Source organism: Glycine max, chromosome 8 (assembly GCF_000004515.6).
Source record: "Glycine max cultivar Williams 82 chromosome 8, Glycine_max_v4.0, whole genome shotgun sequence".
NCBI classification, from domain to species: Eukaryota; Viridiplantae; Streptophyta; class Magnoliopsida; order Fabales; family Fabaceae; genus Glycine; species Glycine max.
In genome coordinates this window covers 21,734,002-21,750,911 of record NC_038244.2, presented here as the reverse complement: position 1 = coordinate 21,750,911, position 16,910 = coordinate 21,734,002, and the positions used below count along the sequence as shown (strand labels likewise).

General features: G+C 35.9%; 1 protein-coding gene across 9 annotated transcripts; it reads left to right on the top strand.

Moving 5' to 3' along the window:
• LOC100814046 (receptor-like protein kinase FERONIA) lies at positions 1-7,219 on the top strand. 9 transcript variants are annotated; one of them, XM_041018419.1, is made up of 4 exons: positions 1-4,822; positions 4,974-5,129; positions 5,335-5,497; positions 6,465-7,219. In XM_041018419.1, the coding sequence occupies exon 1, from the start codon at positions 886-888 to the stop codon at positions 3,463-3,465; it is 2,580 nt and encodes an 859-aa protein (XP_040874353.1). In that variant the 5' UTR covers positions 1-885; the 3' UTR covers positions 3,466-4,822; positions 4,974-5,129; positions 5,335-5,497; positions 6,465-7,219. The 9 variants fall into 9 exon arrangements, with proteins under 9 accessions (XP_040874353.1, XP_040874352.1, XP_040874351.1 ...); XM_041018418.1 differs by having other exon boundaries at positions 6,049-7,059; XM_041018417.1 differs by having other exon boundaries at positions 5,976-7,059.
• Positions 7,220-16,910: the final 9,691 nt, after the last annotated feature.

The window sequence follows — 16,910 nt, the reverse complement described above, 5'->3', positions numbered from 1 at the left end:
AAAATTAATTTTAAATACCACTCGACTCAAACAAATTATTTGACTCAAAATTGTTAACTTGATTCAGAAATTTATGCCTCAACAAATAAATTTCAAACCTTGTAGGCACAAATTTAAATCTCAAGAAAAACTTACAATTTTTGAAAATTGAATTGTAACTTTCAAAGCACAGCACCAACACTAACAATTTGCAGTTTTGAATACACAGCGAACTCACTTTGGAAAAAAACACCACCACTGAGTTTTCAAGATACAACTAAGCAGTTTTGAACACACACTGAGGGTTTAGCAGTTTTGAACACACACTGAGGATTTTTTTTCGAGTATATAAAGGCACTGAATCGCCAGTTGGAACGGCTATTTTCTTGGCCTTAAACCGCCAATGGCAGTTGCAACTTGCCATGAAATCGCCAATGGCAGTTGCAACTTGCCTTTTGGCCTGCAAACGCTGCAACCAGCTGCAAAAGCCTGCACCCTGGAACTCGCCAGTTTGACTGGCGGTTCCATCTTCCAGCTATATCGCCAATGGCAAGGGCGATTTGTTCCTGTGCATGTGCAAGTCGCTGCTGTCAGTGGCGACTCCAGGCAGCAGCAGCAAACCCGCCAGTCCCACTGGCGGTTTGCTTGCACCATGCATGCAACCACGTAGAAAAGTGCCCCCTTGAGGAAATTTTTTTAAAAAGACCCCATCTGGGGAAATATTTTGTAAAAGAACCCCAGATGGGGAAATTTGCCGACTCGGTAGTGCCCTGCGTAGACTTGAAGTCTTCCACTTGCTTGGTAAAAATAGAAACCAACCGCCCAATCTTGATAAGTATATTCATTCATTGATCTTCTTTTGAGCTCTATGTTTTGCTACTGTGTGCAGCTTCGATTAGCTTGTTGATGGATACAAGTGGCACACGAATTGCTTTAGGAACAATCCTCCCCATCCTGTTGTTGTGCCTCCCTTACTTTTCTATAGCAGTTGATGTTATTTACCGTCCCGTTGAACTCTTGAGCATCAACTGTGGCTCTTCCAGTAACTTTTCCACTCTCGATGGTCGGAATTGGACTGCAGACATCAAATTCCTCTCAGAAAACAAGGACTCGGTTGCTGCTTCTGCTCTCACACCGTCTACCCAACAGGGTCCATACACCTATGCTCGTTTCTCTCACTCCCAATTCACTTACTCCTTTCCCGTCTCCGCAGGCCCAAAGTTCCTTCGCCTCTTCTTCTACTCAACTTCCTACCAAAACTTCGATCGTTCCAAATCCGATTTCTCAGTCAAAGCAGGCCCTTACACCCTCCTCCATGATTTCAACGCTTCCCTCAATGCTGATGCTGGGGACGAGCCTGGCAACTACTTGTTCAGAGAATATTGCATCAACCTCAAAGATGGAGAGAGGCTCAACATAACCTTCATTCCAAGCACCACAGATTCGTATGCTTTCATCAATGGAATCGAGGTTGTTTCAATGCCCCCTTATCTCTACTACACCAATCTTGACGACAACACTGGATTCCCGCAAATTGTTGGAGGAGTAACATATACTATTGAAAGCAAATCAGCTCTGGAGAAAATATACCGGTTAAACGTTGCTGGAACAAATATCCCCCCAACTGGGGACACGGGTATGTTAAGAACCTGGGAAGCCGATGACAACTACGTAACAACTCAAAGTAACATATCTGTTGATTTTGGGGGTATAACTAAGCTCAGCTTCACTACTGCGACTGAAAACTACACGGCACCAGACAAAGTGTACCGATCCTCAAGGAGTATGGGAACTAGTGGCTCTTTGAACATGGGATTCAACCTCACATGGCAGCTTCCTGTTGATTCTGGCTTTACCTACTTGTTAAGGTTACACTTTTGCCAGCTTGACCCGCATGTTCATCAGGCTGGTGACCTGGAATTCTACATCTACATAGCGGATCAGTTGGCTACCGATAGGGCAGACGTTCTCTTATGGACCATTAACCAGAAGGCTGTCCCAGTGGTTACAGACTACATAGTTTCCATCCCGGTGAATCAGAAGAAACCAAATATTTCACTGAAACTGCATCCTCACCCTAAAAGCAGAATCAAGGATGCACAACTAAACGGAATTGAACTTTTCAAAATCAACCACTCAACAGGTAATCTCGCTGGACCGAACCCAGACCCTCATCCAAAGACCTTTGAATTTCCTCTTCAAAGCAAAAACAAGAAAAGCAAAGGGAGGACGGGAACCATAACTGCCGCCGTTGCTGGCGCAGTTTCCGGTGTCGTTATGCTCTCCCTTATTGTCGCTTTCTTCCTCATCAAACGCAAGAAGAACGTGGCCATCGACGAAGGTTCCAATAAAAAAGATGGAACTTCTCAAGGGGGTGGCTCACTACCAGCCAACCTCTGCCGTCACTTCTCAATAGCAGAAATCAAAGCAGCTACCAATAACTTCGACGAACTCTTAGTGGTTGGTGTGGGAGGCTTTGGCAACGTGTACAAAGGCTACATAGACGAAGGTTCAACACATGTCGCAATCAAAAGGCTCAAACCCGGTTCTCAGCAAGGTGAGCAGGAGTTTGTGAACGAGATCGAAATGCTGTCTCAACTTCGTCATCTCAATCTTGTTTCCCTCATAGGTTACTGTTACGAGAGCAATGAGATGATACTCGTTTATGATTTCATGGATCAAGGAACCCTCTGTGAGCATCTCTACGGCACCGATAACCCTTCCCTCTCATGGAAGCAAAGGCTCCAGATCTGCATAGGTGCTGCACGAGGATTGCACTATCTGCATACAGGTGCAAAGCACATGATCATTCACCGTGACGTCAAGAGCACCAATATCTTATTGGATGAAAAATGGGTGGCCAAGGTTTCAGACTTTGGGTTATCCAGAATTGGGCCCACGGGTTCTTCAATGACCCATGTGAGCACTAAGGTTAAAGGTAGCATTGGATATTTAGACCCAGAGTATTACAAACGACAGCGTTTGACTGAGAAGTCTGATGTCTACTCGTTTGGGGTGGTGCTCTTGGAGGTATTGTCTGGGAGGCAGCCCTTGATCCGCACTGCAGAGAAGCAAAAGATGTCACTGGTTGATTGGGCAAAGCATCGCTACGCAAAGGGATCTCTGGGTGAGATTGTGGATCCTGCACTGAAGGGCCAGATAGCAACTGAGTGTATACACAAATTTGGTGAGGTTGCGCTGAGTTGTTTGCTTGAGGATGGGACTCAAAGGCCCTCCATGAAGGACGTCGTTGGGATGCTGGAGTTTGTTCTGCAGCTTCAGGACAGTGCTGTTAATGGAGTGGTGGTCAGTGGTGGGGATTATGAAGATAGTGAGGATATGTTTAGCAGTACCCATAGTAGTATACAACTTTCGAATTATAGTAACAGCACTGGATTGAACACCACGAGCTATGGCAGTAAGGAATCTGACAGGTTGATCCCGGAGAATGTTTTCTCTGAGATTAAGAATCCAGAGGGGCGATAAAGATCGGAGCAGTATTCAAGTTCAGGCCAAGTATGCGGTTAAAGATAAGCAAAATGGATAGTTTGAAATTAGATGAATCTAAAACTATGTGGCATGGAGATATCAATGTAAAAATCTTGAAGTGGTTTCAATTTAGAAGTGTGTATTAATTAGGTGGATTCTATAAAGGTTTGTCTAATGATTATTTATCAAATTTTGTTTTGATAATCTTTCTTTCCTGTGACAGAGGTAACTGAAATAGAATTGTAACAATAGAAAGAAGAGTGTTAATTCACTACTATAAAAATAGTATTTTAAGATTTCCTAAAAAATTGTCTTAAAATTTGATGCAAAAATTGTCTTTGTTGGCATATTTTTTGCTTTCCACCTATGACGGTTTTCAGGCAAAACAGTCGTTGTATAAGCCTTCATTTTGTCACTCTCTCTCCATCCCTCGCTCAATTCCTTCAATCCCTTCTCATTTTTCACCCTTACTTCCTCCAAACCCTCACCCACCTCCACTCTGACCACACCCACGGCCTCACCCCCTCCTAGCACCATGCCCCCCTCTTCTGCTCCGCTGTCACCGCCAAACTCCTCCCCTTCAAGTTCCTTGGCTTCGACCTCTCCCTCTTCCGCATCCTCCACTCCGGCACCACCCACACTGTCATCCTCCCCTCCCTCACCCTCCAAGTCACCGTCATCGACGCTTGTCACTGCCTTGGTCGAGATTCATCGTCAAAATGGGATCTTTTGGTTTGAGATTGGAATACGAAACCCACACGCTTAACCCTTTGCTCGATCCATCAAACTCAATCCACATGTTGATTAGGTCACAGCTCTTCAGATTGACCTCAATGTTCGCCAAATCACCAACCTCACTCAAAACGACGTTGTTTAAGTCCACACCGACGTGGTTTCCATTAAGGTCCTTAAACTCCATGACCATAAGTGTATCAAACTCCACAGCAACGAAGCCGCCGCCACCGCTGAGGCCGAGAAACCCGCCGGCTTCACCGATGGTGTCGTCATCAGACGAAAGGACGAAGGTGAGGCCGCCACCGATTGAGGAGGGGTTGAGGCTGGTAACAAAGAAGGAAAAGAATGTGGTGAAGCTCGCCGGAAAACGGTTTCCCGGTTGCCGAAATCTGACCGGACGGGAGTAAAGGGCTCTGCTGGCGCTGGAGGTTGGAACCACAAGGTCGCACGTGAGACTGACAGTGTTATTGTTCAAGTGGGTGTCATTAACGCCTTTCACAATAATTTGGTAGAAGAAGCTGGATCAGTTGGCAATCACTGCAGTATACTAGTTTGGTTATAACACGACAGATAGTTAGGTTTTTACCATCATCCAATGACCCACCGACAGAGATCCAATGTAACTTCTTCTATTCTTTGATTTGGGGGTGATAAGATGTACTTAATGTTCTCAGCAGTCTGTATGGTCTTAAGACAATTAGTACAAAATATAGTATGATCTGGTAAAAAAATATCATTTGATCTGAGTTGTCTTGGATTTATTTGGTCAGCTTGGGGTTTTTAAGATGTCACATTCAGGACTTCAGGCTGTTTCAAATGCCATTGAAATGTTTCTCAGTGAGCAGCTCCTGGATTCAGAAATATTAGCTGGACTAGCTATTGCTGTAATCATGGATGGGTCCCGGACATTCCTTATTGAAATTCAGGTATTTTCTTTTGTGCTTTCATTATATTACATATTTTAAGTTGTCAAGCACAATATGAATTTCCTAATATATCCTGTAGTTATACACGGGTATATGGATCCTTCTGTTGAACTGAAAGATTGTTCTTTTTTTTTTTCCTATATCATAATGAACATGTTTTCTTTTTCTTTTTGACATGCTAAATTTGATAGTGTTGCTGTATCAGGCCTCGGGTGGTTCAGAAGCTGATCATGACTGTCGACTCTAGAAAACAAATTGCAATGCTGTGGTCTGTCATTCAATCTGGTTTTCTTGCTCTTATTAAGGATCTGAATGGGAATCATGTCATATAGCGTTGCTTACAATACTTTAGCTGTAAAGATAATGAGGTATAACACTTATCTCTTTTGCTTGCAAATTTAGTGTAGGTTTATTTTCCCTTTATTCACTAACTTCAATACTACATGGCCATATAGTCATTCCATACTATTTAATTAGATGTATAAGAGAACAAGAACAACCATTAGCTGTCCACTTTACAATTTTGTTCAAAGCTGTATGAGGCTATCATTACACATGATGACACAAAATGGTCTTTAGTCAACACTGCTTAGAGCAGAGGGCATTCCTGTTTTATTAATGTTTCATAAACTGGTTCATTCATGGTTTTGTGAAGCGTTGGGTTCTTATAGCAGCTCTCCTGCCTCTTTTGGTCATTTGGTGTCAACCAGATGAAATATATTTCACAAAAGGGTCTTAAATCTTTCACCTTGTTGAACCTTGTTTAATTGCATGGTAATCTCCCAATCTAATTTATACACTCTACTTCAGAATATCCTGACTTTTCAAACTAATTTCATTATTCAGCAGTTTCTAAATTTGCTGGATACTTCATCTCTGGGATTTTCATATTTACAAGCCTATGTTTATCTCTGGTCAGTTCAGATGTTTCTGAAAGGTAAGTCAACTGTGGAAGGAACAAAATTCACCATCTATTGAGAGGGGTACTATCTTATGACCATAATGCTGAAGCATTCTATACTTGGCCAGTTAGCCTGAATATGTTCCTTGTTTTCTTTCCCAATTAGGAATTCTTAAAAGGCTAACTCTCAACTATATAAGAAGCAATGGAAATAAATGTTCTTGTTGAGAATGTAATGATTATTGACCATTGACATGGACCTGAAAAAGTTAGTAATAAATTCGGGTGATCCTTTTAATTTTGTGTCAGCCTCTAATAAATTAAATTATTTGACTCATTGCCACTAAGATTTCTCTGCTTCATTTATTACTTACCACGATAAATATTAAAGATAATGTAGGTACTGCAGAATGACTAGTCCTTATGGTTTTTAGGTGATGGATGGTAGAGAACCAAACTTAATGTATTCTGAAGTCCTCAATGATAAAGAATTTTGAGAAGATATTCTGAAATCTTTATCGAGTTCAGATGGATATATTATTGTAGTCTTGCGTATCTTGAATTTGGTAGACTTCTGTACTCTGGGTAACAACCTTGTTAAAAGCTACAAACAATGAGTTTTAACAATTTCTTTATGAATGAAATGGAGTAAGTCATTTTCTTTGATGTAGCTAAGTGAGATAGAAACATCATTGAAATTATACTGGTGAAAGTTATAATGTAGAGAAAAATAGAGAAAAAGACCGAGGATTGATATCAAGACCGAGGCCTGGCTTTGAAATTAAAAAGCTACCCCGAAGAAGAAGCAGTGCAATTGTAAACATTCAAGATCCCTCAATTATCAGATTAAACTTCCTTGCTCTTTCACCCCAAAAGAAATTGAGTACCTGACTGATCGCATACAAACGGTGGAACTGAAGTTGTGGAGGTGAACATTTATATATATGGTTTTTTTTATAACAAAAATCTGTTTACTTTTATCTCAATTACTAAAATTCCAAACTTGAATCATTATCCATGTTTCCTTTATCCATCAACTGTGAGGATCTTGATGATCAACGTATAGCATCTGTTGACTTAAATCATATCTGAATGAGAGTGAGATAGCATAAACTGGTCCTGTGGGCAACTTTGGTCTCCCACCAAAGTGGGAGACGTATAAAGGCTAACTGAATATGGGTTTGCTTAAGCCTAACATGATTCAAATTTCACGTGGGAGCAGATCACTTTGCTCCAATCCTCTTTACATTTATTTATTTTACTTGGTAGTTTGCAATTCCAGTGATCACTTAGTCAATATATTGACCTAGTGGCTTTTGCCAGACAAGGCTATGTACAGACATTTTGGAGTCTAAGGTGAAAATGTTAAAGGGATCTTTTTTTTACAAGAATTTTAAAGAGACTTAGTATATTATATAAAATATCAAACTTTATATTAATCTTCTAGCTTTTTTAGCTGTAAAATCATTTATCAGAGTTTTATAATTAAACAATTCTAACACTTTACTTTCAATAAATAAAATAACTAACTCATTCAATCTATCTTGTAACATTGTTGATTTTAGATATGATTTAAGTAATTTTAATTTTGAAAAACTTCTTTCAACAGTAACAACTGTTATAGGGATTGTCAATAAAATTCTATATGCAATGTAAACATTTGAAAAAGAATCTAAAGTTTTAATATAATTCAATATTTCTATTGGTGTATTAATTTCTTCTCTTAACACTTCTCTTAATATTTTCAATTCTGAAAATAAATCAAGACCATCGATATTATTTATGTTGTCAATATTATATATAGGTGGTTGTTTTATCACGTTTTCACCATTGTCAGTATCATCTCTAGGTGGTTGTTCTACACCGTTGTCAATATTATCTATAGGTGGTTGTTCTATAACATTTTTCTCTTTGTTAGTATGATCTATCAGTGGTTGTTCTATTATATTTTTACCTATTGAACTTGCTTCTTCGTCAATTTTATGAATAATAACAAATTTATCAAGGGCACCATGTTGAGATTCAATTAGCTTTTCAATTTTTCGTTTTTTCTTCAATTTTTCATAACCAGATTCATACTTTCTATTTGACATTTTCTTTTGTAAATAATCAAAATAAAAAAATTAACTAGATATTAAAGAAATCTAAATAAACTAAACTCTAAAATAAATATAGAAAATGATGATCGATGAATAAAACGATAGAACCTGGAATTGGAAACAAATAGAGATTTTGTTGTTTAGATGTTGTGTCAGGCGCAAGGGTGTTACGTGATACGTGTATTGCTGCGTATCTAGAGTCATGCCCGTGAAATGAATTGTTTCACCAATCCGGGATGGAGATGAAAGGCTCTGTACGCGGGACGTCGGGATGTATGCGGTTTATAGGCGTTCAGAATCCAGACGATGTCAAATCCAGAGAGGTTGAGCCGTGGAAACAAAATTTGATCAACAGACAATAGGTTTCATTCAAGGGAAGGAGAAGAATATATTTTTTTTATGAACAGAAGATGAGGAGATGAAAAAACGTGAAGAATGGAGTCCCGAGAGTGAGATACGTTAGTTAGGAAATTAAGATGGGTTAAAGGAAAGTTAATAGGGATTTACTTTTTTGGGATAGATAAAATATTTTAAATGACATTAATTGTGATATTGGTTAATTTTTAAAAAGATGATATTAATTGACTAATCTTTAGGAAGAGAGAGATTACAAACAATAAATCATATCTTAACAAAATTTACGGCTTAATAATTTAAATTGATTACAAACAATAAATCATATCTTAACAAAATTTACCGCTTAATAATTTAAATTGACAAAAAAATATTAAAAATGTAAAAAAAAAATGAAACTCTTGAGGGCCTAAGACAAAGGCCTCATTTGGCCTTTTGGTTTCCACAGCCCTCTTGCCAGACCTAGTGGCTTGCTGCAAAATTCTATGTCAAAAGCTTTGCTATATGCAGGGAAACTTACACTTGAGTTTTTATGTTTGAAAGTAATTACTAATCTATCTTTGTGGATTGCATCGGTTAGTAGCTTTTGACTTTAACTTCGTGCTACACATGATTCCTCCATTGATATGGATTATCTATACATCAGCATTTTGATTTGTACAGTTTGTAGCTTTCTCTTGGCCAATGCTGGAGTTGGTTCTACAACACTATCAATGGTTAGTATTCTAATTTTACTTTTGTGCGTATGAATTCACGTGACTGTTCCCCTGTTTTTTGAAATTTCATCTTTGTTTTATAGAATCTGCAATTCATAGCATTGGTATTTCGTTTCATGCAAATGTAATGTCCAACTTGTAATAAACTGCATGCATATGCTGCTGTTAAATTTGCAGATGCATCCCTTCATACTCTGAGAGGAGATGCTGGCATCATTGAATGTGCATATGTTGCTTCACAGGGGCAAAATGACGTATGGGGTTTTTTTTACAAACTTATTCTAAAAAATGATCCCTTTTTAAATATATTCCTCAAAGGGTTTTTTTTGTAAAAAAAAAATCACGTGATATCGTCATTCCCATCAACGTAACTCCACTGTTCATGTCAGCAAAAAAAAATCACATGCCAAGTGTGTTTCGTCATCACCATTGACAAAACACACTGCTTGCGTGGCATGCATATTGCCAACTCCAACTACGTAACATCACTGCAACAACATTGTTTATGCAGGAAAAAACATTCATGTGTCATGTGGGTTTTGCCAATGATAGAAACGAAACACACTGTGTATGTAGTAGCATCCCATGACCATGCCATGCATCCGTTCCGCTAGCAGCATTGGCGAAAAGTAACATAAAATAATAAGGAAAGACGACACACAGAAAGATTTAGTGCATCTTTAATTTGACTGCAGTGGCCAACAAGGAGCTTTAAAAGGTTATTGAAGGAAAATGCAACATGTATTTATTTGTATATACGTAATAAGGAGGGATTTTTTTATTTTGATGTGCATGAAAATTAAACAATTTACTGGAATACTTTAAGGAGGGATTTGTTCACACATATATATATTGAGATTTATTGTTTGTATAAAAATTATATTGACATTTTTATTATTTTTATATTACTATATTATTAAAAAAATATTAAATATTAAATCAAATTTCTGTAATATGGAATTTATTCATAGTATAAATAATTAAAATATGCATGTTTTCAATACAACAATAAATTTAAAGTTGATAATGTTGTTTTCTTGAAGTCAAGAAGTTTAAATAGAAAAATTAAACTAAATAACAAAACTCAAATATAAAAAAATAATTGTCACTAAAACAACTCAAATTATTCCATTATAATTATTTTATGGGATTCATTAATTTAACATCCTATAAAAAATATTGAAAGTAAAATTAAGTGGATGAATGAAGTAATATAAATTTAAGAACACATATTTAAGATGCTTTAATTTATATTTAAGATGTATTAATTTACTACAGACTGACAGACAATTTATTTTCCATTAAATAATGTCTATAGTATTGCAGGTAAACCTGGCACTTTTTTTTAATCAAGGTAAACCCGGCACTTAACTTTCGGTATGTAGTAACATTTTTTTTCCAATGAAAGTTATATAGTTGAGCTTATAATATCATAAACACTTAAAGTTTAAAGTTAAAAAGAATACTTTTAAGCATATGAAAATGATAAATATTTTTTATAAATTATTTTTAATCTATTTCAATAAATTTCATATCACAAGTATAATTATGGAAATAAACTTTCTAAATTAAATACTTACAACATAAACTCTCTTATAATAATTAAACTTTTGTTCAATACTAAGTGCATATTTATTTTTCAGTTATAAAGGGACGTTTGGAGAAAAATGAAATTTACAGCATTCTGATTATTTCTTTTGTAAAATTAAATTTGTGAATCATTAAATTTATTTCGATTCGTGCACTATATTTTAAACTGAAATCAAAATATGCACTAAATCTTTCCGTGTTACTTTATGTTACTTTTCGCCAATACTGTTGACGGAACGGAAGGTGCCGCGATGCATGACATACCATGGGGATGCAGCTAACATGCACAATGTGTTTTGTTATTATCATTGGCAAAACCCAGATGACACGTGAATGTTTTTTCTGCATGATCAGTGGTGTTACGCAATTAGAGTTGACGATATGCATGTCACGCAAGGAGTGTGTTTCGCCAGTGGTGATAGTGAAACACACTTGACACATGTGATTTTTTTTTGCTGACATGAAAAGTGGGATTACGTTGATGAGAATGACGATATCACGTGATTTTTTTTACAAATCAAACCCCTTGAGGAATATGTTTAAAAATGAACCTCTTTTGAAAATAAGTTTGTAAAAGGAATCCCATGACGTCATTTTGCCCTTCACAGGTATATAGAAGCCTGTTTTATCTTAGGGTTGGAGTCTTACTAACCCGTGATGTAATTCTATCCCTGTAAGTATACTGTGCAACTCAGTTAGTTAGTTTTGTAAGAGTAGTTCTAAACTGACACTGAGTTACAGTTAGTTTTAAAATGGTGTTCCATTAGGTTGTTAAAAGGGCGTTGATAACCAGATCTTAATGATTATTCATATATGGCTCTTTTTTAGTTTATGGTTAGCTCTTTTAGTGAGCAGCTCTACTTTTAAATAGAGGTATGCCATGGCTAAGGTAACTAGACTATTTATAAATGGATTTAGGATCAGACACCACTAACCAATCTAATTTTGAAAAGGTTCAGGCTTTACTTTCAAAAATTGCTTGACTTTTAAAGTGTATGAAATATAGCTGGCACTCTTATCGTTTCTTGAAATATAGCTTCTCTTATATAATTCTTTTTTATATTTAAAGTTATAGCAACCACTCTTATAAAAATCTATGATTTTTTTAAAACACTTAACAAAGTTAGTATAAATGTAATACTTTTCAAGCAATTAAAGAAATTGGTGTGGGAGTAAATAAAATATAGGAAGATCAAGAGAAATTAATGAAATATCGTGGATCATCAATGTAATTATAAGAAAAGACTTTATGGAGTCACACAATGACCAAAAAAATTGTCTTAAACAAAGGAGAGTAACTATTAAAAGAATTGATGCGTAATGAATGTGAGAGGATTTAAATAATCTTTGCAAATAGTGTCTCAAATCCTATCCCATCACTAAAAAATTGATACGTAATTTAAAATAATCATTTTCATTTCTTTACCTTTTATACATTATCCTTAATGGCCTTAATCCTATTCCTTCGTAAAATCTCTTTTCTATGCCCCATCTTATTGTGTAGTCGTCTAGGCTAACAAATTGTTCTCATATGTATAGTAGACACAAAAGAGGTAGGCGTAGGTTCTCGATGGCGGCAGCCATGTACATGATTGGCCATTGTTTTGATTCTAATCATAACCTTTACACTTCTCATGATCAACATAGCCAAACTGCCAACAATGACAATCGTTCACCTCTCAATCAGGTCATTATGATCCGCATAAAGGGGACAATCTGCAACTGTGGCTTTGATCTTTACTATGACATGTATTGTACAACCCACGAACTCGACAGGTACTTGCACCGTGGTGACCCTCAACTTTCCATGATCACGCACGACACTTAGAAGAGCAGCTAGTCAATGTGACTCCTTGAAAGATGTAACTTCCTCAAGATCAGACATGTATATATTAACCTAGAGAAAAGATCACCAGGTATGTTTTTCAATTACTTTACATACAGATACTTAAACACCTTGGGCTCATTTGACTTAATGGTGGAGTCCTTTTTGTAGATATCTCACCTTACACTAGGATAGGAGGTCAAAGATCCTAGTGAGACAAGGAGAGAAAGAAGAAAGACAGACAACTTTTCTGGAACTTTGCAGGAACAATTGGCGCCCAGCGCAGGACCAAGTAAATTCAGAAGATGAGAATGTTAAGTACTTAACCTATCAGAGCTATTCTTTGATGTAATGTTAATAATTTTTTTCTATTTATAATTATTCCAATTTACCCCTACATCTACTAATACACTATAACTTTGGTTCCCTGCATGAAAGAGTCTAATTTATCTATTTTCTCTTCCAAATCCCTTTGCAGAGCTAAAATAGTAAATTACATTAAGAATAGAGATGTATAACAGGCTAAACAAATATCAACTTATTCCTAGTGATGACTTTATTTAGATACTCTTTCCCGGTTCTATTAGAAAATAACATCTCTCAACGCTACTCCTAAAACTTACCATGCAAATGGGTGATCAAGGCGCAAACAATAATATTAAGTACAAGAAAAGATAATGCAAATATAATATTCACAAATAGATAGAAAGAGAAATTACATTAAGAATAGTTGACGGTCAAGTTCCCAACAAAGGAGAGGTTTAGCCTCTTATAGTCATAGAAGGTTTTATAATTGCAAGAAGGGAATATTTAGTGAAGGAGAATAAGATAAGAAAAGGGGATGAAAGGAAGGAATAACTCCTAACGATTACTTCTTCTTCTTCCAACCTTTGTCTTCTATAAGAATTTGTATTCTCTTGGAATTTTTGTGTTTTTTAGTTCTTCTCTTTTCTTCTATTATAGGTGCAGATTAGCTTAGTACTAAGTAGGTTTCTCGCCCTGAGCACGTCTTTACTTCTTGAATTAGTCTATTTTTCTTAATTAGTTTATTTTCCTTAATTAGTCATGTTTTCCTTAATTAGTCTTCTTTTAGTCATACTTTCCTTAATTATCCTGCTTTTTGGGCTTTATTTTACTCACAAACATAATAAATTCGCCACTGTTAATATTCTCAGCACAAAAACTTAAATGATGTTAATTTAATAATTTTTTGCTCAAAAATGAAGAATTAGGAGAGAGAAATTACAAATTTCTATATAATTTAACCCTAAAATGCTCATAATTAGCCGTTTTCAATCATGGGTATACCTTTGCCCATAACCTAGAAGTCGTTGAATATTGAAAGATATGATGGTACATCAGATTCGGATGAACATCTAAATGCATTTACAACTCAAGTAAACTTCTATTCCAATGACAACATTTTTTTGTGCAAGGTTTTCCCCACCTCCCTCAAGGGACCAACGCTTACCCTTATGATTTATTGATTCATTCACAACCTTAGCCCAATGTTTCAGACCTTTGGAATGAGAGATTTTTCAAGAAGATTACTCATCCAATATGTTCTCGTTGACGTCGACACTTTCTACAACATTCCAATTGGAAGAGAATTGTTAAATGCTCTAGGCGCGACCATCTCAACGTTGCATCTTGTGATGAAGTTCCCCAACCTGAATGGCGACATCATCACCATTAGAGCAGATCAGATGGAAGCCCAAGAATGTTATGCTAAAAGCCTTCTTGTCAAATCATACATCCTCACTCCTGAGAGGCACACCAAATTTGTGACACCCTCTACCCCAACACACATATAATTAAGAAAAACATATAAAAATTCAGAATTTAATTAAATCACTTTTATTCAAATCACTTGAACAAATTCACATGGGTAAAAAGGTCACATTCGCTTCACTGTTACCAAATAAAACTTATTAAAAACATCTCTGGCTCAAAACAAGGTCGTCCAAGTTTACAAAAGAAATTAAGTTAACAACAGAATAAAATAAAGTAAAATGACATGTTTGGAACATCATGCAATTAAAACAGAAACCTTTGCCCCAATGTCACATCCTATTAGAGCATTGTGTCTCAGTGTCCTCTAGTATGAGGTTCTTTAAAGTCATCTGCTTTCACAAACACAAGGTTCGAGATTATCATAGGATTCAAACACAAACAACATATAGGGAGTGAGTTATCACATTTCTAAATAAAATACATATAAACAAAGACATAAGCAAAATAAATTATAGAAATATTTATAACATAGTTCAACTTAATACAATCCACATCACTTCACCACTTTATCATTTAAAATACATTTTCAATCACCAATTACATTTCACATGAATCACACATTTGACTCAAAATTTAACAACACTCACCAATTTCATAGTAAATAATTCATAGGCATTATGCAACAATTATACTAAGACTCAAGCTTATATGCAATGTGATACCATGTTAGTGAAAAACAACACTAGGGAGTTTAGGAGTACATAACAAGACGCGTCACACAATGGGTATGTCAAGTCACTGTCACTAAGCAAAATCATAAGGTAATCAATCAAGGTCACTCTATTTTGCAAGAATACTCCAACCATATGGGATCAACATAAACTTAAAAAAACACTTAAACCGCATGTATTTACCCTCAAGACCTAGACTTCGAAGAATCTGATAGGGCATCACTTTCCTAATTCAGGTCTAATCCCTAAAATAACTTTTGCACACTAACACTGCTCATGAATTATACAATACCCACGACCTCACACTTGTTTTCAAACACGTTTACACACATTACGCTACAATTAAGCACTTCAGGTTCCTAACTTGGAACCTTACACTTTCCTTTTAACACCTCACACATAAACACTTTTCTCAAGGTAAACACCAGTCGAGTCATTGCATAATTCATAACTCACAACACAAGTATTGTCACATCAAGTATTAACCACACACTTATTCACAATCATATCCCATGTCCACAATTTAACATCTCACAATGTCACAATCCACAATCACACGTTCGCGTGTATCCACACATTAACACATGCTCAATTTATCCCCTACACATAATTTCAATCATAATTCCATGATCCCAATATATCAATTTATCACGCTAATCTAGTAAATTTTGTCCAAAACATAAACAAATTATACAAAAATGCTTCTCACAACATGAGTAGTAAAACCCCTCAAACAATTTCACTTAATCATATCAAAATAAAAGGAATTAAAATCATAAGTCAAAAACACGAAAACAATAAGAGCACTCAATTTTATCAACCAATTCACATCGGAGCATCAATTGGTCTATCAAACACAACAATCTTGTAATTATAATTGTAAAGGAAGAATTGCAATATAACAAACATCCCAAAATAAACCCGAATTTGATTCTCTAAGGATCTCTACACATGTTCATTTTAACCCCAATTGCAATAAACTCATCTCTTACCTTTAAGAGGGCTCACGTGTGCAGTCCAACAGTGATAGTAGCATCTCTAGTAGTTCCTTAAGATTCCTCAAGCTTTTCCTCTGATTGCTTTGCTAGGCTTTTCAAGCGTTACAAAGAAGGGGAAGGGATTAGAGCTTCCATTTTATTGTCTCTATGCGAGGGACATTTCTCTCTCCATAAATATTATTTCACAAATCTTGATGTTGGGGATGTGTGAAAATGAGTTATGAACCTGGTGTTCAAATTTCACCACAATCCAGTAGTTAACAAGTCCAAAATCGTAGTTTTACTGGGACATGTGTGGGTGTATGTGGGAAAAAGAAAAGATTTTGGGAGAGGGAGAAAGGAAAACGAATTTGAGAGGAAGAGAGAGCGTAGAGACTTATCGTACTTGTAAAAACTGACCCAATATGTTTCTACTTATAGTTAAGGTACTCTTAGCTTATTATTTACTCTATTTTTCTTTATTTCATTATTTTATAAAAATGAACTCTATTTTACTCCATATCAAATGAATAAAAAAAACATCCTTTTATTTTCTAAGAACATATAAATAAAACATCCATATCAAATATCAGTATGCACAATTTCATGAAGTCGAGTGCTTCTTGTAGCTCCTTTCTTTGTATGTTTTGCTTGTTTTCCCTTAATACAACTCACACAAATATTTAGATTCGTAAAATCTAGATAAAGAAGAATTTTATTCTTTATTAATATTTCCATCATTTCTCTAGAAATTTGACCTAAACGTTTATGCCACAAGAAAACATATCGTTCATTCACTAAACTACGTTTAGTGCCAACATTATGATGCAGAGTTAAAATAGTTTTAACATACA